Source organism: Macaca fascicularis, chromosome 2 (genome assembly GCF_037993035.2).
Source record: "Macaca fascicularis isolate 582-1 chromosome 2, T2T-MFA8v1.1".
Lineage (NCBI taxonomy): Eukaryota > Metazoa > Chordata > Mammalia > Primates > Cercopithecidae > Macaca > Macaca fascicularis.
This window is the reverse complement of record NC_088376.1, coordinates 60416055-60442625: the sequence shown is the minus strand read 5'-3', so window position 1 is coordinate 60442625 and position 26571 is coordinate 60416055. Positions and strand designations below refer to the sequence as shown.

The window sequence follows — 26571 nt, the reverse complement described above, 5'->3', positions numbered from 1 at the left end:
AATCTGTTTGGAGAGTATACATATACAAAATTAAGAATAAAGCAATATGTGCCAAGACCCACAGGAAGAGTACTAAAAAATTCAGAAGAGGAGAGATCTCTTTCATCCAGGGAGAACACAGTAGAAGCAGAAAATGAACTGAGGGGCAGTGAGCTCGGGGTGTAGCAGGGAAAGCAACTAAGTCATTTCAGACATATTTCTATGCGTGTTGAGAATTTTTCTTGATGGTATTTGCCTGTTCTGACCACAGTTAATTCTTTCCTATGGTGTAAATGTGAATTTGGAGTTTTGGCTCAGCCAGTAATGAGTTGTGTAACACTGCAATGTTGGGCAAGTCACTTAAATTCTTAAGCCACAGGGTCCTCCTTGTGAAGTGCATGTTAAACGACATTGTCTATGACAAATTTACCAACCAGACATGATGATAGGTGTTTCTCAAGAAAGAATTTTATGATCAAATAAGCTGGGAAACAATTCGTGTTTTCCCTTTTGAGCGATCACAATGTTTCAAGGCACATTAAAGTTTCTGCAAAGTACTGCAATAAAGAAAGCTGCTTAACTTTGTTTAGGCCAGCATTTTCCAGTCTGATTTCACCATGGAATCTCCTTTCTCCTCCCCACTCCCAACACAACACTGTGAAAATCCCTCAGAACTTGTGTTCCACTGAGCACAGGTCAGGAAATTCTGGTTATGTTAAAATGCTTAGCAGTGCATGTGGCAGCTGATATAAGCGTCCTTTATTCTTCTTCCTTTTTTTCCCACAGTTGTTAATGATTAACTGGATCATATTATACCTCGTCTGCTCAGTCTAGGAATTGATCAACTGAACAAAAGACCCACACTGTGTCTCCTTCATCCCCAGGGTTAAGGGTAGGTGGGGAGAAAATGAGGATTGCAGCAAAATTAACAAAAGATGAATAGTCCTTGATAGAACACCAAAGACCCAAATACGTTTGCTCTTCATTGATTATCTGGGTATATTATTGATATATATCAGAAACATAGTTTATTTCACTCCAATATGCACTATAACAGACATCCAGACAATTTAGCCATCCTATCCCTCTCCCCCTGCAGGTTCAAAACCACTGGTCTTTAGGGCAGCACTATCCAATAGAAATCTAATACAAGCCAAACAGAAGCCAAAGATGTAATTTTAAATGTTTTTGTCCCAGGGTAAGTGGGGGAACAGTGGTGAAGAGGGAGAAAAAGAATACAAATATATTTATTGCCACTGAACTGTGCACGTAAAAATTTTAAAGGTGGTAAATTATATGTGTATATTTTGTCTCAATTAAAAAATTAAAAAGAAAAAATTATAGTAGCCACTTAAGTAAAAATAAAGATGAAATTGATTTGATAATATATTTCCTCAATCCATTGTATCCAAAATAGTGTCATTTCAACATGCAATCAATATAACAATTTTTAAAATTTATTTATTTATTTTATTATTATTATTATTATTTTGAGATGGAGTCTCACTGTGTCGCCCAGGCTGGAGTGCAGTGGCGTGATGATCTCAGCTCACTGCAACCTCCGCCTCCCAGATTCAGGCGATTCTCCTGCCTCAGCCTCCCGAGTAGCTGGGACTACAGGTGCCTGCCACCATGCCTGGCTAATTTTTGTATATTTTTAGTAGAGAAGGGGTTTCACCATATTGGCCAGGCTGGCCTTGAACTCCTGACCTTGTGATTCATCATTTTTTTACACAATTCTTACATATCTGATGTGCATTTTAGTGCCTCACTAAATGGACTAGTCACACTTCAGATGCTCAAGAGCATCCCATGGTCAATGGCTCCTGTGTTAACACAGTTTTAGAATAATCAGAGAAAGTTTTCTGGGTGGAGATCGTGTTAGGAAGGCTTATGAGCAGTTAGCAGGAATTTCATTAGATAGGCTAATTAGAGTGAGAAGACAGTCTACATAGGAAAACAGCTTGTGCAAAAGTACAGATTTGTGAAATAAGACCAAGATCAGAGAATTGTAAGCATGCTACCTTTCCAAAATGCCCATGATTCTAACATTTATGTTAGATGGGATGTTTTATTCTGCGTAAAGCATTATGTCTCCTACTTAAAGGGGATGGGATATGGTGTAGGGAATTAAATGCTTTTGAGAAGTTGAAATGCTCAACTCACTGATGAACAAAACTTAGTGTAAATGGGTTTGTAAGATTGTTGAGAGCAGGGTTCTGAGGTCAAGAGCTGATATTTTGGGAAGCAAAAGAGAAAAAGACTGAAGACCAGTAGGCTCTTTGGTTAAGAGGGACAAGTCAGGCAGAGAAGTGGGTAAGTCTAGCATGTAGGGCCAGTGTAGGGATGGGGTGTTCATGGTAGGCCCTCAGAAGGAGGCAGAAGCCACTAAAATGGAAAGCATGAAGGCCTAAAGGCAAACTTGCTTTCAGCAAAGTTCGCGTCTTGTCCTGCCCACCCCAGGGGTCCCAGAAAGGCAGCCCCAGGAACCAAAGGCAAAGCTGTGGTCATAGCATTTATATTTAGCTCTCATCAGATTTTAAAGGGAAGTTTTTGGCTTGCAGTAAACACTGAAAGGATGATTTTGGTATTACTTGTAATTTAGGTTCCTGTGGGGAATGTGTGGAAATCCAAATGACTCCTTTTCTTCTATTTTTTTTTTTTCAGTAAAATGAAACAATAGACCAACTTTCAAAAGTTAGACACTCAGCATTTTTAGCTTTACACAAAATGGAAGGAAAACAAACAACAGAAAATGAGTGATTCCCTCTCCACCCATCCCATCTCCCCAGATAAGCAACTCAGGGTCTTACTATCTGATCAGGCAGAGGCCCAGTCATTTCTTCTTCCTGAACCCTTGGCCATTTCATTTGATTTCTTTTTTTCTGGCCACTTCACTGTCATTTTAAGCTAAATGTGTACATACACACACACACTTTTCTTTTTGTCCCCCAGATTTCCTCTTGTCGGTCTACCCTCAAACCTACTTCAGGCGACCATTCCTTTTCCTCTTTTAGTTGGTAATTAGACTTCTTTTCTTGGTCCCCAAATTTGTGAACTTGCCACATTTACCTTAAAATAACTTTCAAAATTCCAGAACTCACCTTCTACTCTTTCCTCAATACAAAATCACTACATATATGGGGCGCGCACTTGTGAATTTGTTTTTTGGCTTTGGGCCATATGTTTCTACACATCCTGTGTCCTTAGACAAGTCTCTCAACTTATGTATAAAGTAGAGAATTGAATCAGATCACCTTCCATGTCATCTCCCAGTCAGAAATTCTGACTCCCTGAGGAGACTCTAAGAATAGAATAGCAAAGAGCTTTAGAGCTTGAGGCTTCCATGTCATTTGGATCTTGGTCTTACTAAGAGGAGAGATTAGCAAGGTATTTTCTCTCTCTCAATTTCTGTTCTGCCATCTCTAAAGTTGGGATAACAATACCTCCTGCTCGGGACTGTTATGAAGGTTAAAAATGATACTGCATATACCGTGTTTACATAGTACAATTGCTACATAGTAAGTACTCAATAGAAATAGTGGTTTGTAGCTAGCAAATTAATCCAGGCTTGCATGGCAATGAAAACGAGCATCCAGCTGGTTCCATTCAAGACATCAAACTATTGGAGTTTAGTACTTCTCATTGGTGGTGGCAGGTACACGTGAAGAGGATCTTTTATTACAAAAGCAATCTCTATCTGTGCTCTAGCCACTATATGGAAGTATCTAATTCAAAGCACAGCTTACCTAGAGTTAACAGCTTCCTGTAACCCTCTGACCAGATATCTATATGGAGTTGGCCATCCCCACCCCCACTTTTTTTTGCTCCTAGAAAAATCCGGAAAAACAATATACCCATACAATGTGTATTACATTAAAGGATAAAAACAAACTTGACAAACTTGATTAAAATTAAAATGTACCCTCAGGACATTATAATGATTGACATAGCTGCTGTTCTAGAATGAAATTCTAGAGAATTGACAGGTCAACCATCATGAAGCCTGGCAGCCAATGCCTGGCTTTATCCTCACTCTACTGCAGTCACAGCCTCTTCCCCAGCCAAATCACTTAGCAGAGCCATTGCCATGTATTTAATCAGCTCCACATTTCATCTTCCCTGCATCTCTGCTACCACTGTTGATGACTACATGAAGAGGGAAATAACCAAAGCAGGGTAAGAGGGGTAATAGAAATAATCTCCAGATCTGCTGCTGGAAAATCAGAAAGTGTCTACTTTTCCCTCTTTATAGAAGGACCCGCTGTTCCTTCTCCTTGATGCCACACAGTCTTCTCAGTTCTTCTTCCCCAGTCAATGCAATATGAAGGTTTAAACTCTGCCCTTGCTGGTGTTGCATGTGAAGTGCCTCAGACAGTGGAGGGCATTTCCTTCACAACTCTTAGAGGTGGGACTGGTTATGCCAATCTAGCAGTTTATTCAGGAGGCAATCCCAGCTCCACTCTGTACCTAGTGTGGTCTTGGGAAAATTAATCTTTCTGGGCCTTAATTGCCTCATATGTAAAATGCCGATATTAAGAGCAGCTGCCTCATGAGTTTGCTGTGAAGAGTAAATTAATAAACTTTAAATAATAGACAAAATATTTAGATCATAGGGAGTTGGTATCATCATCATTATCACTATCTAGGAGACTAACACTATCATTATTTGGGTGACTAAAATAACACTCGATGCTTTCTAACAAACTATTGATTTAATTGTGTGTTATAGCCACTTTTTAAATATCCTGTCTCTCCTTTCCCCAAATTATAAGCTCTTTTATTCACTGAAGTAATCCCAGCACATAGAATAGTGCCTGGCATATAGTAGGTGCTCAAATAATATTTGCTGAATGGTTGAGTGAAGGGGCTTAGGAGACATGGCTACCCTCTGGCTTTCATATCAGCTACATTTCTCTCCAGAGTAGGCTTCAGTACCTAATGCCCAGATAGTGGCATGAAATGGGAGGAGACTGGGATGTACACTCCCAGGTTCCTGAGATCTGCTCCCTGTTACCTCCCAGAAAATATGCTGGGAAAACTTAGGCTTGTGTGCCAATTAGATTTTACATATAGCTATGCTGGGAAGAATGAACCATTTTATATGTAAATCCAAAATTGGTTTAGCTTTGATTGATAATGCTTGATGAATAATCAAGGAACCCTATTTTAACAAATGAGGTTTAATATTTCTTGAGCTTAATCAATTGTTATGGTTCTTACTTGAATTCAAGGCCTAAGAGCCAAAGAGCTTTTTAGTTGCTATTGCCTCAGATAGATATCTTTCCTACTTAGCTTTATTCTCCTCAATTTTAAAACACTGGGAAACATTCCCAAAGTGCATTTTCAAAGGGACAATTTCCATCAAAGTTCAAATTGGTGCTAATCTAGTTTAGAAATATAATTCTTGGCACCATAGAACAAAGCTCTCTTGTTTAACCTCTACAGCTAGATATAATTGTCCCCACAGGAAAGTCTATTTCTATGCTGCACTTCACTGAATTTGTTCCCTCAGCACCAAACTGTAAGATGATATTCATCCAACATGCTCACATCTGCACTGAGAAGCAAGGTCTGTCATAGGCTCTGGCATTATCAGCTGCTGTTAAAGTCATTTGTTTGTAAAACTGTAATCATAGGGCTTTCTCTGCATGCATGCCATTAGCATTTCTGTGACCCAAATTAGGATGAAATAATTTCATGGGTTTGAGATCTCCTGCATTACCAACTCCTTTTGCTGCCCTTGAAAGTGAAGCTCAGCCACTGGATGTTGTTTGGTACCTGTTAGGTCCATGGGACACTTGTTTGTCCAGGCTCATCTTAGCCCCCCAGCCCTTTGCCCAGGGCTTCTTGATGCACCAGAAACTGTCTAGACACTGTCTAGTGATTCAGAGCCTTTTGCAGCAGTTTCTTGGTGTTTGTATGAACTATTTGCTCTTTGCTTGTTTCACTTTTTTGTCATATGAAAGATATCCAGATGCCGTGCTAGGAAAAAAAAATGAGTGTGTTAATTTAAAAAAAAAAGACATATTTTGGGGGGATTTTATATACTTTACTTGGAACCACTTCAGAGATTTGAATGGCTGGCCACTAATTTTCTCTAGAACGTCTAGAATTGTAAAAAAGAATATGATCAAATTGGTTGAGATCGCCTGTTTTTCATTATTACTGGTGAGTGCTAACTCACCCCAAGGTTTACGTAACATCAGTTACTGGGAATACTGATTTCCATGGATCTTTCACTATTTCTGTCTGTGTTCACAGAAAGTAAGGAACACTTCCCAGTTAATGCACTCAAAAAAAAAATTGACAATTTTGGTGTCTCAGCAAGTTACAAGTACACGTGCTTGAAGACGCATTCCTCTGATGGAAGATGTGTGTCTCTCTATCTGCAAGTTGTTCTTGGTGAAAGACCCAGAGTAGATAAAATAAACTTAGGCGTGGAGTTCTTGGTTGGAAAGTTTTGAGAATAATTGTGTCATTGTGTTCAACCCTCAAAGCTGGGACAAGGATGATAGGGACAAGGATGTGTCATCTAAAAGTTGAACTAGCAAAAACCTACATGCAAGGAAGAGATTGGCTGCCTATAGGAGCAACCCAAGAAATTGCATAGGTGAGACTGAGATGTTTGAGGAATACCCAGTGCTCTAATAAGTAACTTTTTTGGATGTAAGTCAAGGGAGCAGGGACAGAATATAATTGAGAAAAAATGACCAAATCAATTAGGTTTTCTAAACACCAGATGTTTGATCAGTATGTTAACAAAAAGAGGATGCTCAATGTTGTGTCATTATTTTGGCATGTTTGTCCAGCACCACTAGGAAAAATAATGAATCTGATGAAAGGAAACTTCCAATGACCAGAGAAAGGGATTCAGTTACGGGGCAGGAGTCTTCTTTTAATCAGGTTTCACCATGGTCTACATGAAATATCCCTCAGGATCTCTCTCTGCTCTGATCTCATTTTGTGTCCATGAGTGAACATTCTAGTTTCTAATCTGTCTCCTAGGTATCCTGCAAATGTGAAAGGGATACCCTAGGTCTGACCTATGAAAGCCTCTCACTGGTGTTGAGTACACTGGCATGCCTGGTTATGTACCAGCCTTTTGGAAATCCTTTGGTGTGAGTTAGCCTTAGTGGATCCAAACAATTTTTTGTGTTCCAACCAAGCACATGCCCTGACTTCTAAAGCTGAGGACTAACCCCTGAGGAAGGGAGCAGCCAGCCTCTCAGAGAGGTCTCAAAGCTCGTCGTATCAGTCAGATCAGGCCCAATTAAATTCACTGGGAGGGAAGACAATCTAAACAGAGGCATTCAGGAAAGTCATCAGAGGACACTGGCTATGGGCTATGGTTCTGATAACTTCCATGATGTTAAGAACTCTAGGATGGGTAGGACAGAGGCCTACTGAGAGGAACTGCTACATAGACACATGATTTATCGCCAAAGAATAGCATCAGAGTTTTCAACACAACTGACTTAGTGGGATATCAGGTTAGGTTGTGGAATACCTGTTTTCTCTGCCCAGTGGTCAGATTGACCCCTGAGTCTGGAAAATGGATGGAACTGCAGGAATGGATTAAAGATTTATCAGTTCCATTTTTGTTTCTAGTGACTGGGGAGGCAGAAACGCTTAAGTGCAAGAGATTTAATTGGCTCATTTAAAAAACTTTAGGAATATAACTGGCCTCAGGCACAGCCGAAGGCATTGGGCTTAAATGGTATTATCAGGATCTGGTCTCTCAGATAGAACCATGTTTCCTTGAGTCTCATACAGTTTGTCTCCTACTGAGGTCACAAGATGATGGCAACTACTTTTGATCCTCCCTTCTCAATACTTTAAATACAGCAGGAGAGAGAATCTCTTTCACAGAGCCATTTCATGGCTCCTTAATTATAATTTGGTAACTTGTCCATCCTTGAACCAGGGAAATGTGATTCTTTCATTGGTCAGTGTCTGAGTCACTTGATCATCTTTAAGACAAAGGTAGAGATACCTTCATTAGAAGCACCTGGACAGTTTCACAGAGAAGAATTAGGGTAGAGTCTCCAGAAGAAAGATAAATGTATATTGGGCAGGAGTGTAAAAGGCTGATGATATGGAGATCGGAGAAAAATCATAGAATGATATTTTCTGTGACTTCAGGAAAATTTTTGGACTGGATATCAAGATATGAATGTTATCACTCCCAAAACTCATTAGCTCTTTAAGGAACATACATTTGAGTGCCTCACGTATCCCATAATATTTATTTTACCTGATTCCCATACTCAGTGTGAATAGACAAGTCATCTTCCTGACATTGTCACCACCATTATTATACTCTTGGCTGCATTGACTCCACAACTGTGTGTCATTGTCCTTCGTAGAACCCTAAGACAAGAGTTGTTTATATAATGCATGTGTACAATATGCAATCCTGTATTCATACTAACTTTTGAATCTATTTAAAAGAATAGCTAAAATCTGAAATTACATAACTGTGCTTTTGTGATATGAAAAGAGGTCATATAATATCTTGATGAATTCTCTCCAAATACAACCCTGTAATCAGAACCCAGACCAAAATTAAAAATTAATGAAATTGAGCACATTTTCATGTTTTGGGGCTTTATTTTATAAAGTGTCTGTTTAAGTCCTGCTTATTTTTCTATTTGATTGCCTGTCTTCTTTTTCTTGTGGATTGGAAGAGTGTGTGTGTGTATATATATATTATATATATAAAAAATAATACTTTTATATTTATAACATATTATATATAATATTATACACACACACACACACACACACACACACACACACACATACACACACACATTTATCCAAAGGTTTACTAGTACCCAGAACATATTATAGATATCTTCTTTCATTCTTTGGATTATCTTTTTACTTTTTAAATTGTATCTCTTAATGACTAGAAGTTCTTGATTTTATCCACTTTATGACTTTTTTATTGTTAATTTTTGAGTTAGTTTAAGGAAGTATTTGTCTACTCTGAGGCCATCAAGATGTTCTCCTGGGTTGTCTTCTCTGTCTTGTTTTGTTTTTCACCTTTAGATCTGCAATCTATCTGAAATTGATTTTAGTTATGGCAGATACAGGGGTGGAGATATGTTTTTCCCCCATGTAAATATCTCATTGACCCAACTGCCCCATTTCTATTGCTCAGGAGTTGTATGTATCAATGACAACTTTTATCTCATGTCCTTTCTTTTGTCCTTATTGTAGGATTTGAATGTATAAAGGCAGAATTCTACATTTCATTCTAAGAATATAATTTTCTCTTTAAGCCACAGGGAAAGTTAAAGAATGAAAGTGGTCCTGGCTTTGCATTGTATTAATCAGGATACAAGCTCAGTTACAGAACAAAGATCTAAATATAACAGTGGGTTAAGCAACACAGAACATTGTCTCTCATCAAATAATGCAAGAGTAGGAGTCCAGGACTATTTCTCCCAAACACACTGTGCACCACACAGTTTTTTTTTTCTATAGTTAGTCTGAGAGGTGGGGTTGATGGCCAGGGGCAGTGAATATGTACCATTCATTTTTAAGAAAACAATTCGTTGACCAAAATGTTATGTGATAGAAAAAAAAAAAAAAGAAAACAATTTGTATTTTCTAAATATTATTCCTTAATTTGGTAACTAAATGCTAATAGGACTACTTTATATGTAAGGATATTTATATTCAGTCACAAAGTAAATCAAGAAGAGAATTATTTTAGGATCCAGAATACCTTTAGGTTTTAATCTTACGTTCATTTTTTTTTCCTCTGAATCTAATTAGCTGAAACTTTAATTTTTAAGATAGATATAGTCAAAAATCAACTTGTTCAACATTCCTTAGGTTTTTTTCTCAAGTGTAAATCTTACAAGTGATTCCTGTCATCAGTGGCCCCTGATTACCCTAAAGATCAATTCCAAATTTCTTAGCCTGGTATGCTGGGCCTTTCATAATCATGCCCCTGTTTACCTACCCCGTCTCTCCCCTCACCTCCTACTCCCATTTCCTCACACATACCACATTCCAGCCATCCTGAGCTATTTACAACTCCCCAATGCCATCAGGTACTCCCTCACCTCGGTCTCTGCCCACCTACTCTTCCTTCTTTCTGTCTACTCCCTGCCTTGCCAGCACCCAGCCATCTTTTTTTTTTTTTTTTTTTTTTGAGAAGGAGTCTCGGTCTGTCGCCCAGGCTGGAGTGCAGTGGCCGGATCTCAAGCTCCGCCTCCCGGGTTCACGCCATTCTTCTGCCTCAGCCTCCCGAGTAGCTGGGACTACAGGCGCCCGCCGCCTCGCCCGGCTAGTTTGTATTTTTTAGTAGAGACGGGGTTTCACTGGGTTAGCCAGGATGGTCTGGATCTCCTGACCTCGTGATCCGCCGGTCTCGGCCTCCCAAAGTGCTGGGATTACAGGCTTGAGCCACCGCGCCCGGCCCCAGCCATCTTTTATTCATCCATGAGGTCCCAACTAAGACATTACCTCCTCCAGGAAGTCTTTCTTGACATTCCCCAAAACTGAATTGAGTGCTCCTTCTCTGCTGTCTTAGCACGCTGCCTTTTGCCCATCTCGGCTGTCATCAGTTTATGCTGTTAACTGCCTGTTTGTCTTTAGGTCTCTTAAACAAAACCAAGAGTTCCCAGAATTCCCAAATACAATATAAACAGGGCAAGGCCTGTGTTTTCACAGCTGTACTCTGGGAGCTTCATCCAATAAATATTTTTTGAATGAGTGAATGAATGAATAAATGAATAATGAGTCACTTATTATTTGTGGCTTTCTTATATTTCCTCAGAATTACAACCGACCCCCGGTGATGGCATTAGCCATCCCCATTGCAGTGAAATTCCTCCACAGAGGCAACAAGGATCTATGCAGGAATATGTCTAACTACCTGTCTCTGGCTGCAATTACCAAGGCAGATCTCCTGGCTGATCACACGGAAGTTATAGTAAAGAGCATACTCCAAGGTATGGTGCAAAAGTTGAGCTTGGGGACATGTTTTAGGAGACATTTAAAAGTATTTTCATGAAACATTTGTGGTTTGTGGGAAGCAAGACCTAGAGTATTAGAAGCAAGTTAATTTCTCTGTTTTGCTGCTAGTCGACTTGTGAACATGCAAAAGGTTACTTAATCTGGCTGTCTGTGTCCCTTCCCAAGGCAGATGAATTGCTTAGACTCAGTAAAAGAATTGTAAGCTTTCTTCCAAATCTGTGTTTCTCAGTTTGAAGAACTGCATTTTCCATGCTTCTGGTCACCTGTTCAACTACCAACTGTGGAGATCTTATCTCTGCATACTGAGTGGAACTTGTCACTCAGTGGGATACGAAAAACCTGTCTTCATTTGGTTTCCAAAGCAAGAAATGTCTTTTTTTAGATAAAATACATCAGAAAATGTGTAATGACTTCTTAAATGTGAACTTGATTTGGGAATGATAACAAGCATAAATGCTAGCATAAAAAGCCAAGTAGTACACCTCTGTTAATTGTTACAACATTTGAATGAATGAGAAGCTCAAATTAGTTCATGCAAAATATTCTCCTTGTCTTCTTTTATTTTCTTTGGTGTCAGATCAATCAAAAAACATGTTTTTGAATTTGGAGTCAGAGAACAATATATGATATTAATTGATGTGCATCCAAATGTCCCCAGTTCTCATTAATAAAGATACATGAGGTCCATGAGTATCTCAGCCCACAGTTTACCGCCATTAACCCACCACATGATAAGGTTGATCATCAACCCTCTGTAAAGTGCTCACAGTCCAAATAATTCTTAGGGTCCCCAAGGGTGTCCTATGTGTGCTGTCTTCCCAAGGTATCCAGACCAATCCCCAAGCCCATACTGCTATTCTGTCCATGCTTCCTGGCATAGCATGGTGGGGTGCTGTCCTCTTCCACCATGTGAGCCCAGCAGACCCTAAGACCACTGCCATGCACGTCCCAGGAATGGACTCCACTCCTGGGAACTCCATGCTACCCTGCCAGTGATGGCAGCCTTTGTGCTGAACCACCTGAAGCTTCAGGAACTACTAAGTCCTTAGCCCAGTAATTCAATGTGGCAGCCAGTGGCAGGATGAGAAAAAACACTAACTAGCCTTTCTCCTTAGTGTTGCACCTTGGTAGAGAGGCCCCAGAGCAGTGCCAAAGTGAGTTGCCATGTTTGCAGTAAAATAGATGGTTTTTCAGTAGAACAGAATAGAGAACCCAGAAATAAAGCTGCACACCTAGAGCCATCTGATCTTTGACAAATTCAACAAAAATAATCAATGGGGGAAGGACTCCCTATTCAACAAATGGTGCTAGGATAACTGGCTATCTATATGCAGAGGAATAAAACTGGACAACTATCACCATATACAAAAATTAACTCAAAATGGATTAAAGACTTCAATGCAAGTCCTCAAGGAAACTATAAAAGTCCTCAAGGAAAACCTAGGAAATACCCTTCTTGACAACAGCCTTGGCAATAAATTTACGGCTAAGTCCTTAAAAGCAATTATGACAAAAACAAAAATTGACAAGTGGGACCTAATTGAACTAGAGAGCTTCTAGACAGCAGAATAAATTATTATCAACAGAGTAAACAGACAACCTACAGAATGGGAGAAAATTTTTGCAAACTATGCATCTGAGAAAGGTCTAATATCCAGAATCTATACGGAACTTCAGCAATTCAACAAGCAAGAAACAAATAACCCCATTAAAAAGTGCGAATCAAAAAGTTAGAAAGATCTCAATTTAACAACCTAGCAGTGTAACTAAGAGAACCAAGAGAACCAAGAGGAAACCAACTCCAAAGCTAGCAGAAGACAAGAAATAACCAAAATCAGAGCTGAACTGGAGGAGATTAAGACACACAAAAAATGTAAAAGATCAATGAATCCAGGAGCTAGCTAGACTGCTAGCTAGACTAATAAAGAAGGTAATAGAGAAGCTCCAAATAAACATAACCAGAAACAACAAAGGGATATTACTATTGACCCCACAGAAATACAAACAACCATCAGAAGATATTATGAACACCTCTATACACATAAACTAGAAAATCTAGAGGAAATTAGTAAATTCCTGGGCACATACACCCTTAAGAGCTAACCAATAAGAAATTGAGTCCCTGAACAGACCAATAATGAGCTCTGAAATTGAATCAGTAATAAATAGCCTACCAATCACAATAAGCCCAGGACCAGACAGATTCACAGTTGAATTCTACCAGATGTACAAAGAAGAACTGGTACCAAAATTGAGGGAGAAAGAATCCTCCCTAACACATTCTATAAGGCCAGCATCATCCTGATAGCAAAATCTGGTAGAGGCACAACATAAAAAGAAAACTTGAAGCCAATATCCTTGAACATTGATGCAAAAATTCTCAATAAAATACTGGCAAAACAAATCCAGCAGCACATCAAAAAGCTTATCGACCATGATCAAGTAGGCTTTATCCCTGGGATGCAAGGTTGGTTGAACATATGCAAATCAATAAATGTGATTCATCACATAAACAGAACTAAAGACAAAAACCAATAGATGCAGATAAGGCTTTTGATAAAATTCAACACCCCTCTATGTTAAGAACTCCCAATAATCTAGGTATTGAAGAAAGATACCTCAAAATAGTAAGAGCCATCAATGGCAAACCCACAGGCAACATCATACTCAATGGGCAAAAGCTGGAAACATTACCACTGAAAACTGACACAAAACAAGGACGCCCTCTCTCACCACTCCTATTCATCATAGAATTGGAAGTCCTGGCCAGAGCAATCATGAAAGAGAAAGAAATATAGCACATCCAAATAGGAAGAGAGGAAGTCAAACTATCCCTATTTGCAGATGATATGATCCTATATCTAGAAAATGCCATAGTTTCAGCTCAAAAGCTCCTTAAGCTGATAAACAACTGTAGCAAAGTCTCAGGATACAAAAATCAATGTACAAAAATCACTAGCACTCCCACACACCACCAGTAGCCACGCTGAGAGCCAAATCAGTAATGCAATCCCATTTACAAGTGCCACACACACACACAGATAAAATACCTAGGAATCCAGCTAACCAGGGAGGTGAAAGATCTCTATAAGGAGAACTACAAAACTCTCCTCAAAGAAGTCAGAGATGACAGAAACAAATGGAAAAATATTCTATACTCATGGATAGGAAGAAACAATATCATTAGAATGGCCATGCTGCCCAAAGCAATTTATAGATTCGATACTATTCCTATTAAACTACTAATGACATTCATCACAGAACTAGAAAAAATATTTTAAAATTCATATGAAATCAAAAAAGAGCCTGAATAGCCAAGGCAATCCTAAGCAAAAAGAACAAACCTGGAGGCATCACACTATCTGACTTCAAACTGACTTCAAATAGGGATACAGTAAGCAAAACAGCATGGTACGGGTACAAACACACACACACAGACCAATAGAACAGAATAGAGAACCCAGAAATAAGGCTACACACCTACAACTATCTAATCTCTGAAAAAGCTGACAAAGCAAGCAATGAGGAAAGGACTACCTATTCAATAAATGGTGCTGGGATAACTGCCTAGTCATATGCAGAAGATTAAAACTTGACCCCTTCCTTATACCACATACAAAAATTAACTTAAGATGGATTAAATACTTAAATTTAAAACCCAAAACTACAAAAACGCTGGAAGACAACCTAGGCAACACCATTCTGGACATAGGAATGCGCAAAAATCTCATGAAGAAGATACCAAAAGCAATTGCAACAAAAGCAACTGCAACAAAAGCAAAAATTGACAAATAGGGTCTAATTAAATTAAAGAGCTTCTGCACAGCAAAATAAACTATCAATAGAGTGAACAAATAATCTAGAGGATGAAAGGAAATATTTGCAAAGTATGCATCTGACAAAGGTCTAATATCCAACATCTATAAGAAACTTAAAGAAATTTACAAGAAAAAAAATTACAAAGTGGGCAAAGGACATGAAAAGACATATTTCGAAAGAAGACATACGTGCAGTCAACAGTCATGAAAAAACTCAACATTACTGATCATTAGAGAAATGCAAATCAAAACCACAATGAGAGACCATCTCACACCAGTGTATTATTAAAAAATAACAGATGTTGGCAAGGTTGTGGAGAAAAAGGAATGCTTATACACTGTTAGTGGTGGTTGGTCCTCAAAAACCTAAAAACAGAACTACTATTCAATTCAGCAATCCCATTACTGGGTATATACCCAAAGAAATATAAATTGTTCCATCATAAGGACACGTGCACACATATGTTCATTGCAGCACTATTCACATTAGCAAAGACATAGAATCAACCTAAAATGACCATCAATCATAGACTGGCTAAAGAAAATGTGATACCTATACACCATGGAAAACTATGCAGTCATAAAAAAGAACAAGATTATGTCCTTTGCAGGAATGTGGATGGAGCCAGAGGCCATTATCCTTAGCAAGCTAACACAGGAACAGGAAACCAAATACCAGATGTTGTCACTTACAAGTGGGAGCTAAATTATGACAATACCTGGACACATAGAGAGGAACAAAAGATACTGGGGCCTATTGGAGGGTGAAGGGTGAGAGGAGGGAGAGGATCAAGAAAAGTAACTAATGGGTACTGGGCTTAATACCTAGGTAACAAAATAATCTGTACAACAAACCGCCATAACATAAGTTTACCTATATAAAAAAAACTGCACACGTACCCCTGAACTTAAAGGAAAAAAAGGGGGCAAAGGACCTGAACAGACACTTCTCAAAAGAAGACATAAAAGCAGCCAACAAATATAGGAAAACATGCTCCATATCACTAATCATCAGAGAAATGCAAATCAAAATCACAGTGAGATACCATCTCATACCAGTCTGAATGGCTATTATTAAAAATTCAAAAAACAATAGATGTTGGCAAGGCTGCGGAGAAAAGAGAATGCTTATGCACTATTTGTGGGAGTGCCCATTAGTTCAGCCACTGTGAAAGGCAGTTTGGCGATTTCTCAAAGAAGTTAAAATAGAACTATTATTTGACCCAGCAATTCCACTACTGGGTATATATACCCAAAGGAAAATAAATCCTTCTACCAAAAAGACACATGCACTCATATCTTCATTGCAACACTATTTACAATAGCAAAGACATGGAATTAACCTAGGTGCCCATCAACAGTGGATTAGATGAAGAAAATGTGGTACATATACACCAAGGAATACTATGCTACCATAAATAAGAACAAAATCATGTCCTTTGCAGCAACATAGATGCAGCTAGAGGCCTTTATCCTAAGTGAATTAATGCAGAAACCAGACACCACATGTTCTCACTTATAAGTGGGAACTAATCATTGGGTACATGTGGACATAAAGATGGGAATGATAGACACTGGGGTACTGAAAGAGGGCTAGGAAGTGGGGAGCAAGGATAGAAAAACTACTTATTGGGTACTGTGCTCACTAACTGTGTGATGGGTTCAATTGTACCCCAAACCTCAGCATCATGCAATATAGCCTTTAAGAAACCTGCACATGTTTCCTTGACTCTAAAAGTTGAAAAACTAAAATAAAATAGATTATTGTTTTATCTAAAGCTGTCTTTCCTTCCCCGGGCTCAACTATTCACCCAGGAGTTGTGGTTACCAACAAATTAATACTTTAATTCTCAAAATGCCTATTTCCTTCCAAGAACTAAAGTTTTGTTCCTAACTTAAGTTCATTGTACCAGACATTCCTAAGGTGGGTTCTTAGTACCATTCCAAGACTTCTGACCAGCCACTCCAATGGTCTGCTAGGTATGTCTGAACTCCAGCATGATAGTGGAAGTTTATCACTCAACCTGTGCTTCCCTCTAAAGATTTGTCATTAATAATACTAGTCAGTATTTTCATTTCCAATTTCTTTTGGCCACAGGATTAAATCCCCAATTTCACTTTATATGTAATATTAAATTTGCTTAAAGCCCAGAAAAGCAATTATGTTTTTTTTCAACACCTTGGCTACATTTTTGAAACAGATTTTATAGGAATTTAAAACATTTATGCACACCACACATTTTAAAACCATGATAGTCAGACTTGCAAGTAACAGATTTATGAAAAAAAAAAAAATGAATTAGCCCTTTATTGGTGCCAAAAACTTAGCTCATCTATGGGTTTTTAAAAAATCCTTTTTCGATGACAACGAAATCTTTGAAACACGAAGTAGACTTTCTAAATTCACTGCAAGCATTTGAAATAAACAATTTGGTTTATTTGATCTGGCACTATGAAAATTATCATAAAATAAATAGTAATTTGACCTATGAAAGGTTGGGGCTACCTCTTTCAGGGTTTGGAGTTTTAAGACTGATGTGACTATAAAACTCCATTATCACTCACATAAGCCCGTCAAACTTTAAGTTGCAAAGCAGAAGGGATCTTGCTGTCTCTGATTAGTAAGTTTTCTGCTCTGCAATTCTTTGTCTTACATCCCCTACCAAACGGCCTGAGGAGTCATCATGGGATTTCTTTTTTCATTACTTATAGTTTTTCTCCTCTTTAGGTCTTCTTTGCCTTACAGTACACTAATGCTTATTTTCCCATATTTCTACTTCTATAAAATATATTGAATGGTCATCCATTCAATGATGAAGATAATAATTACAAAAACACTAATAATAGCTACAATGGCTAAAATTTGCTGCATGCATTTCTGATGTCAGATATTGTATTAAGCCATTTATACCCATTATATCATTCAATACCCACAAGAACCTCATTAAAGAAGTCCTATTATTATGCCATTTTACCAGTTAGTAGTATTTTAGGTAACAGAAATCTACAGATGTAAATGACTTGATGATGAGGAAGAAGAGAAGGAGAAGGAAGCGGAGGAGAAAGAGGAGCAACAACAACCTCTCCTTGGCACACATACCTGCAAAGTCCATGAGTATACCAGACTTCTCAGATGGTTGATTCAGGGTTCAATGGTATCCCAAAGGTCAATTCTCAGCCCTGCTTCCTCAGGATGGGTTTTACTTTCGTGATTGGTGTAGGCCTCTGCATCTTCCAGCTCACATCATCATGAACACTGATTAAGAAAAAGAAAGTTCACATCCAGTCTTTTTTTTCTCTTTGATCTGACACAGGCCACATGAACATTTCTGAACCAATCCATCATTATTTCCAGGGGATACTGTACATCAATTGGTCAGGCTTAGGTCATGAGCCACCCTCAAAGCAGGGAATGGGAGTCGGCTGCACCAAAGCCACATAGATTGGGAGTAGAGGAGGAGTAGATCCCCAAAAGAAACCCAGGACTGTTGCCAACAGTAGGTGAATGAATAGTGGGGAGTGAAAGAATACAAATGTCCACATGCCATTTTGTAAGTGAGCAAGCTGAAGCCTAGAGAAGTTAAAAGCAATATTCAAACCCTGACCATTTCACTGTAAAGTCTACTTTCATGATGTAATCTTAGCACCACCAAATACTGGGTTGTATTTTTATTTTCTTAGCCTCTGTTTCCTCATATGTACATATAGATGTTGAGACAATGACATGCGATAATGTCAAAACATAGTCAGCTTTCAATAAATATCAGCTAAGGTAGTGATGCTGATAATCATACTTGCCTTCCTATATTTGAATCCCTTTATTGCCAGGGAACTCACTCACTGTTTCCTGTGACAATCCACTTTATCTCTGGACAAAACAGTACTAGATGTTTCTTCCTTTTGTTGAATTAGAAGTTCTCCCCTTGTGGCCTTCCACTTTTGACTAAGGCCCTTTTCTTGGGCCTAATAAAGCCTCGTTCCTCTTTCACATGACAAACTTTCAAAAACTAGCTTCAACTTTCATATCTCACCACACCTTCCCTTTGCACTTCCCTCTTTTCCTCCTTAGGCATAACATTCAGTTTCCCTCTCAGTTTTCTCACTCAGCAGATGATGATTTGTTTCTGCATCCATTTGCAAGGTATACCCAGACCCCTGCTCTGCTTGGCTGCCCTCCCCAGCATGTGCTCTGGTTTCCTTGCCTATGAGGACTAAAATGGATTTATCCTCCCTATTGATACTGTATTTTCCTTAAGGTAACCTAAAATCAAATTCACTTCTTTGTCAATCACACAATCACTCTTTGATTTCTCTTGACTTACATTTGAAATCTCGTAAATTTTATGAGCAGAGCCACTCTGGTCTTCATTTTAAAACACTGATTAAAAAGTTGACCAGATGGGGCCAGGAGACTCTTGTGCTGTGGCAGGGTGTTTGCCTGTTAGACCTGTTTACTATTATTTCCTTGATCATATTTTTAACAATTGTGTTATATGCATCCATTTGCATCCTGTGCCTGATTTCAAACCAAATGCTCTTTTATGCTTATGAGTGAATCGTGAGAGACTTTGTCCAATGGCCTATGTGTTTATCACTGAAGGCAAATATTTCAATTGTTCTAAGTCAATTGTTGCTACCTCTTGTTATTAATGGTTATATGTAAGTAATGTTTACTTTTACGTTAAATTTAAGTACACATTTATTTTATTCAAATTGTTCAGAGTTATTTTGTCTGTTTTGTATTCTCTGAATTCTCCCAGTAAGTGGTAATTGTAAAAGGTCTTACTTCTTGGAGGAAGGATTAAAGGTATAATTGGAATGTTATCTTAATTCATACTTAAAAGTTAAGGGCATAGAAAACTTGAATATCTCTATACCAAATAAGACAATTGTGTCAGTATTTTAAAATCGACTCACATGCAAAAAATTAAAAATAAAAAACATACCAATTAGTTTTACAGGAAAATTATAACAAATATACAAAGAACAGATCATTACAATCTCTTTTAAACTTTCCCAGATAACTGAAACAGAAAAACATTCTCCACCTTATTCTACAGGGCTAGTATAGCCATGATATCAATACCATGATATCAACACGGACAAGGACAGTATGAGAAATAAAAATACAGGCCCATCTTAATTATGAACATAGATGCATAAATCATAAATAAAAATTTTAACAAAATTGACTCTAGCAGTGCTTAAAGTAAATAATAGTTAACATTTACTGACTGCTTACTATATACCAGGTACTGACTTTTTAACCTATGTAATTCTCTATCAATATCTTATGAGGGAAAAACTATTGTTAAACCCACTTTATAAATGCATAATGACCTAGCTGAGTTTCTCCCACGAATGCAGGATGGCTTAATATTCGGTATAATTCCACATTGCAAAAGACTAAAGAGGAAAAACATCATGTGATTAGTAACAAGTAACTCATAAAATTCAGTACTTGTTTGTTCATGAAAACAAAATTCAAAAATAGTAATTTTGGAGAAATTTCTTAACATGATTATGAGGAGATATATACATAGATAATGATAGAGCACTATTATAAATATATGTATATATGTTTCATTATATATAGTGAAACAGTAGAAGCATTCATTTAAAGTCAGGAATGAGATAAGGATACTAATCTATCTACTTCTATTTACTGTGGCACTAGAAGCCCTAGCCTAGATAAGAAAAATATATGAAAGTTATAACAATCAGAAAGGAAGGGTCAAAACAATAATTTTCTCTAGAAAAATGTGATAATTGTCTATAATAGAACATTTAAATATTCTGGCTGGGTATGGTGGCTTGCACCTGCAATCCCAGAACTTTGGGAGACCAAGGTGAGAGGATCGCTTGAGCTCAGGAGTTCAAGAGCCTGGGGAACATAGCAAGACCTCGTTCCTATTAAAAATCAAAGAATTTATCTGGGCTGGGTGGTGTGCACCTGTAGTCTCAACTACTCTGGAGGCTGGAGTGGGAAAATAGCTTGAGCCCAGGAGGTTGAGGCTGCAGCGAGGTGTAATTGTGCCACTGTGCTCCAGCCTGGATGACAGGACAAGCCCCTGTCTCAATTAAAAAAAAAAAAAAAAAAAAAAAGTAAGTCTTCTCCAGTCAGTTTTAAGACAAAATAAGACAAATTTCAGTAAAGTGCTGGAAGTGAGATCAATTTAGAGAAAATTAGTTGTTTTCTTCCATACTGGTCATAATAAATTGAAAATATAAAATTAAAAATATTAAAGTAGAAAAATATATAATACTTACAGGAAAATGTAGCTTTTGAGAATAAAATTATAAAAGTGTATTGAAAGCAATTAAATAAGAAAATGGAGAAATATACCATGTTCACAGATGAGAGAGTTTGATGTGGCAAAGATGTAAATTTTCAATAAATTTAGTGAAATTTTGATAAAATACCAACAGAGGTTTCCATGAAAGATGACAAGCTGATTTTTAAATTTACAAGATTAAGTGAAACAGATAGCCAAGACAGTTTCACAGAAGGAGAAGAAGATGGGAATTGTTGGGGGAGAGGAAGAGGCAGTAATTTCCCTACCAGATATCAATATATTATAAAATCGTAATAATCAAGACAGTGTAGCACTAGTGTAAGATAGGTAAATAACTCATGGAATAGAACAGAGAGGCAAGAAACAAATCCATGCATATATGGAAACTGTATATATGTTAGGGGAATATTGACAGTAGAGAAGGACAGACTATTCAATAAATGGTTTTGAGACAATTGTCCACATCACAACATGCATAAATTAATAGCAGATGGAATAAAGACCTAAATACACAAAACAAATCTAAGTCTCTTCTTTAGTAAAATTTTAAAAATCTCTCAGCAAACAAGAAATAAAAGGGAGCATCTTTATTCTGATAAAAGGTATCTATTAATACTAAACAACTAAACTAAAATTACACTTATTAGGGAAATATTAATGTTTCCCCTTGAATTAAAAAATAAGATAAGGATGTCACTTGGTGTATTAGTCCATTTTCATGCTGCTGATAAAGATGTACCTGAGACTGGGCAATTTCCAAAAGAAAGACATTCGTTGGACTCACAGTTCCACATGGCTAGGGAGGCCTCACAATCATGGCAGAAGGTGAAAGGCACTTCTTACATGGTGGCAGCAAAAGAGTATGAGGAGGTAGTAAAAGCTGAAACCCCTTATAAAACCATCAAATCTCATGAGACTTATTTACTACCATGAGAATAGTATGGGGGTAACCACCCCCATGAGTCAAGTGTCTCCCACTGGGTCCCTCCCACAACATGTGGGAATTATGGGAGTACAATTCAAGATGAGATTTGGGTGGGGACACAGAGCCAAACCATATCACTTGGGCAATGAATTTGTTTTCTGCTTAAATCATTCCAGGAGTAAAATGTGATGTTTTGTAACATCAGAACCTTTTTAAAAAAGAAAGTTGTTTTCCGGTGCTCCCGAATAAGTCTCCAAACTTGTTCTTTGCCATATGAAAATGGTCTGTAATGTCTTTTCAGTACTGATAAATAAAAGCACAACCAATGCTTAGTGCAGCGCAAGTTAGCATATCTTTCATTCAAAAAGCTGAAAATATTATTGAAGACCCTATAACTGCAATGGATTATCTGAGAGTTTATAGGGAAGCCCTTTTAAAATTTTGATTTGAAATTCCATGATGCAATGAACACCATTGCTATTTAATCTAAAAGTAGTAATGTCCCTTTTTCCGCATTTCTGAATTAGTGATCATAATAAAGAAATATGCCTCACCATCAATATGTCTTTTACGTGGTCCTCTGGCACAAGTCACAGAATGACTTCAAATGATTGGAAACTTAAGTAGAAGGTCTTTGGAATAAAAATGTAACATTATCTCATCAAGAGTCCAAATTCCTTTTTTACTTGCTGGCAATAACCTGGAAAATACTGTCTAGTTAATTATGATAAATTCAGCTCATTTTTTCTCCATGTGAGACAAATTTCAAACCACTGCTTGGTGAGCAGTCTCAGAGAAATGGAGATAGAAAATTGTCCCCCCATCTAATATGACAGCTGTAGTATATATAACATAGGATGTATGAGACTTAAATAGATAAAATGTCTATGCTTTGTGCAATTCTGGGCCCATCGTTCATCAATGGTTATCATGATTTCTATCATCATCATTATCATCATCATCATCATCATCATCATCATCATTCTGGTTGTTTTTGTCATCACCAATTGAGTATTTGCTATGTACCAGGTCCATATTAAAAGACTGGAGGAAGGTTGGGCACTGTGGCTCATGCCTGTAATCCCAGCACTTTGGGAGGCCGAGGTGGGCAGATCACTTTTTGTCAGGAGTTTGAGCCCAGCTGGCCAACGTGGTGAAACACCATCTCTACTAAAAATGCAGAAATTAGCCAGGCAAGGTGGCACGTGCCTGTAATCCCAGCTACTCGGGAGGCTGAGGCAGAAGAATCACTTGAACCTGGGAGGCAGAGGTTGCAGTGAGCCAAGATCATGCCACTTCACTCCAGCCTGGGAGACAGAGCAAGACTGCGTTTCAAAAAAAAAAAGACTGGAAGCAGAACCGTATCCCCTCATGGAGTTTTGTAATCTCCAGGGAGATGCTTAACCATTAAAAATTCATGATACAATTATTCTTAAAGGAAGTGGTTTTTAAGTTCACCATAAAACAAGTTGTTGAGAAAGAATTTATTAATCAAATATTCTAGGAAACAAGCTACCAAGCAATCTTATTAAGAATATTCAACCTGAATATTTATACCCATAGAAAACTATTAAATGTAGAGATATAAAAAGACAATGCACATATGGATCAAGGAACAGAGATATCGTAAAACAGAAAAAGACTTCTAAATTGTTAACCAAATCTTGGATCTGATCTAAGTCAGAGTTTGCACCTTCTTGACTTCGCCAGTAGATGCTGCTGTGAAGTAGAACAAGGCCTGCATAGATTTGGACATTTGTGTGCTGAACTCTGAAAATGACTTACCCACAATGAAAAATAATCCTTACATTCATTTATTTGTTTGTATTTTTGTTTGCTTGCTTATTTATGTTTCAATCCACTGAAAACAACTTGGAAAAACATTTTTTAAGATAACTCTCTTATTTTCAATATAACTTTATGGTTTAGAAAGCACTTTTTTGAAATTATCTGCTTACTAACCTTTCAACAAGGTAGGCAAGTCTTGTTATCCCTAATTTCCTGACTAATTTGAGACTCATTGAGATTACTTGACAGGCCTGATTTCTTACAGTTATTAAGTTAGTAGGTCATAGTGCCAGGATTTGAATACTGGATTTCTGACCCCAAGCCCAGCAAACTTGTCTTCTACACTCCAGATTTATAAAACTTGATGCAAGGATCAACGATACGAGTGTTCATGTTCACTGAATCCAAGAATACATCAATGAACATATACAATTACTTTAACCAAGACTTTAACCTTAGGAGTACGTTTTTTAAGTGGCTGAAAGACAATTCTGGAAACATTTGGCCTTAGTAAAACTCAGGGAAGAGATTTCTAATCTAAGATTTGAGAGGAAATGAAATAAAAATCAATTATAATTTCTCGTTTGTTTGCAAATCTAATTCTTCATTAAAGTGAAGTCAATCCAGTAATTGTAAATAGAAAGCTCTACAATTCTACAATATATACTTGGTAGTAGAATGTTCTGAATACATTTTAAAGGTGTTAATACTTATAAGCCAATTTATATTGTAATAGACAAGGAAAATATATCAACTGTGTTTAGTTCATATATTATCTCTGCCAAAAAATTAGCTCTACCGGACGTACTTACATATATACTCGAGTGAAAAACTGTTCCAGTTTGCCTGGGACTGAGGGCTTCCCAGGACATGGAACTTTCAGTGCTAAAGGTGGGACTATCTTAGGGAAACCAGGACAGTTGCTCACTCTACACACACAAATAATATTATTTTATAAATATATATGTGTATATATATAATATATATTTATTACACACACATCTTTCCTCCTAATGGTCTGAGTCATCTTGCACAATTATTTTACTGTGCTGTAATATGGTGATGCCTCAGTATTTGGTGAATGAAAATATGTGACAATGTGCTAACATAAGCCAGCATGCTGATACTTCTCTTTAGATATTTTATCTCAGTTTTACACATTTCTTATTTCCTCCTTTTGCTAACACCTATATATTCTCAAACTCATTAATTTGCTTAGTTGTTGTTGTTTTTTTTTAAGTCAGATATCCAACTTCCCGAGAATTTGTAAAATGTATTTTCCAAGTTTAGGTTATGGGTGTTTTAGAGAGAATAAAGTGTGTAGTTGTATTTTATTTTATTTTATTTTATTTTATTTTTTGAGATGGAGTCTCACTCTGTTACCAAGCTGGAGTGCAGTGGTGTGATCTCAGCTCACTGCAGTCTCCGCCTCCCAGGTTCAAGAGTAGCTGGGATTACAGGAGCACACCACCACACCCAGCTAATTTATTTATTTATATATTTTGAGACAGAGTCTCACTCTGCTGCCAGGCTGGAGTGCAGTGGCGCAATATGGCTCACTGCAACCTCCACCTTGCAGGTTCAAGTGATTCTCCTGCCTCAGCCTCCCGAGTAGCTGGGACTACAGGTGCGTGCCACCATGCCCGGCTCATTTTTTGTATTTTTAGTAGAGATGGGGTTTCACCATGTTGGCCAGGATGGTCTTGATCTCCTGACCTCGTGGTCCGCCTGGCTCAGCCTCCCAAAGTGCTGGTATTACAGGTGTGAGCCACCTGCCTGGCTGTAGTTTTTAATATTAAAATAAAAATTACTGGATCAAAATTAGATTGAATGATCAACCAACTAAAAGATTAAACACGACACAAGTATATTTTTCTCTCACATAAAAGAAATCTTTCCTCCTAATAGTTTGAGTCATCTTGCACAATTAGTTTACTATGCTGTAATATGGTGATGCCTCAGTATTTGGTGAATGAAATTCACCAAATTTCACCTTCAACCTACAAAGTGGGGTTGCAGTGAGTGCAGGCAGCCCAGGGATGGCTAGATGGCTTCACAACGATCAGAAACCCATGCTTCTTCTGTATTGTTGCATGGAGTCTCATGGTCTAAGATGGTTGCCGAAATTCAGCCCATTACCATATTCCAATCAGACAGAAGGAGGAAACGAATCACATGTAATGTTTCAGCATTGGTCAGAACATAGTTACATGGCTGCATCAAGCTGCAGGCAACGTTGAAAAATATAGAATTTACTCTGAGTGGTCACATGTGCCACTAAAGCTAGGATTCTCTCATTTATGGAAAGAGAGAAAATGAATATCTGGGAACAATTATAAGTCCATAGAACTCCTAGCTAGACTTACTGCTCTAGCAGGTGAAATTTCTATTTTTTTAACCCAAGAATTATTTTATTTTCTTCTATTTGTTTGTTCTTTGCCATAAACATGTAATTACTTTAAAAAATTAAAAGTTTTCTTACATTACATTCTGCCAGCATATGAATTTGCATTTATCTTGGCCTGCAACATCTGGCATCACTTAAACATGTATAATTCGTGTTGCAGCGTGTAAAGGAATTTAAATCATGCCTAATTTTCTGCCTAAGTTTTGGGTCTAGTTTTTCTTCTTCCAGCTGGGAGTTCAAGTCATATAGACAATGGCTAGATAGGGACTTTGCATGTGCCCAATGTGCCTAGAGCCTTGAATTATGTGATCTCCAAGAGTCTGAGACTGGTCTATCAGCCCCTAACTATAAGTGATTTTC

At 37.7% G+C, this 26571-nt stretch overlaps 1 protein-coding gene across 10 annotated transcripts in view; it reads left to right on the top strand.

Moving 5' to 3' along the window:
* The window catches only part of VEPH1 (ventricular zone expressed PH domain containing 1), a 266231-nt gene that overhangs the window by 34004 nt on the left and 205656 nt on the right, over window positions 1–26571 (top strand). For all 10 annotated transcript variants that reach the window (XR_012430819.1, XM_005546203.4, XM_045386724.2 and 7 more), the window contains one exon: window positions 10778–10952. Coding sequence is in view for 9 of the 10 variants with exons in the window: in XM_005546203.4 (XP_005546260.3) it covers window positions 10778–10952 (175 nt within the window). In the remaining variant the exon portion in view is untranslated. The remainder of the gene's footprint in view (window positions 1–10777; window positions 10953–26571) is intronic.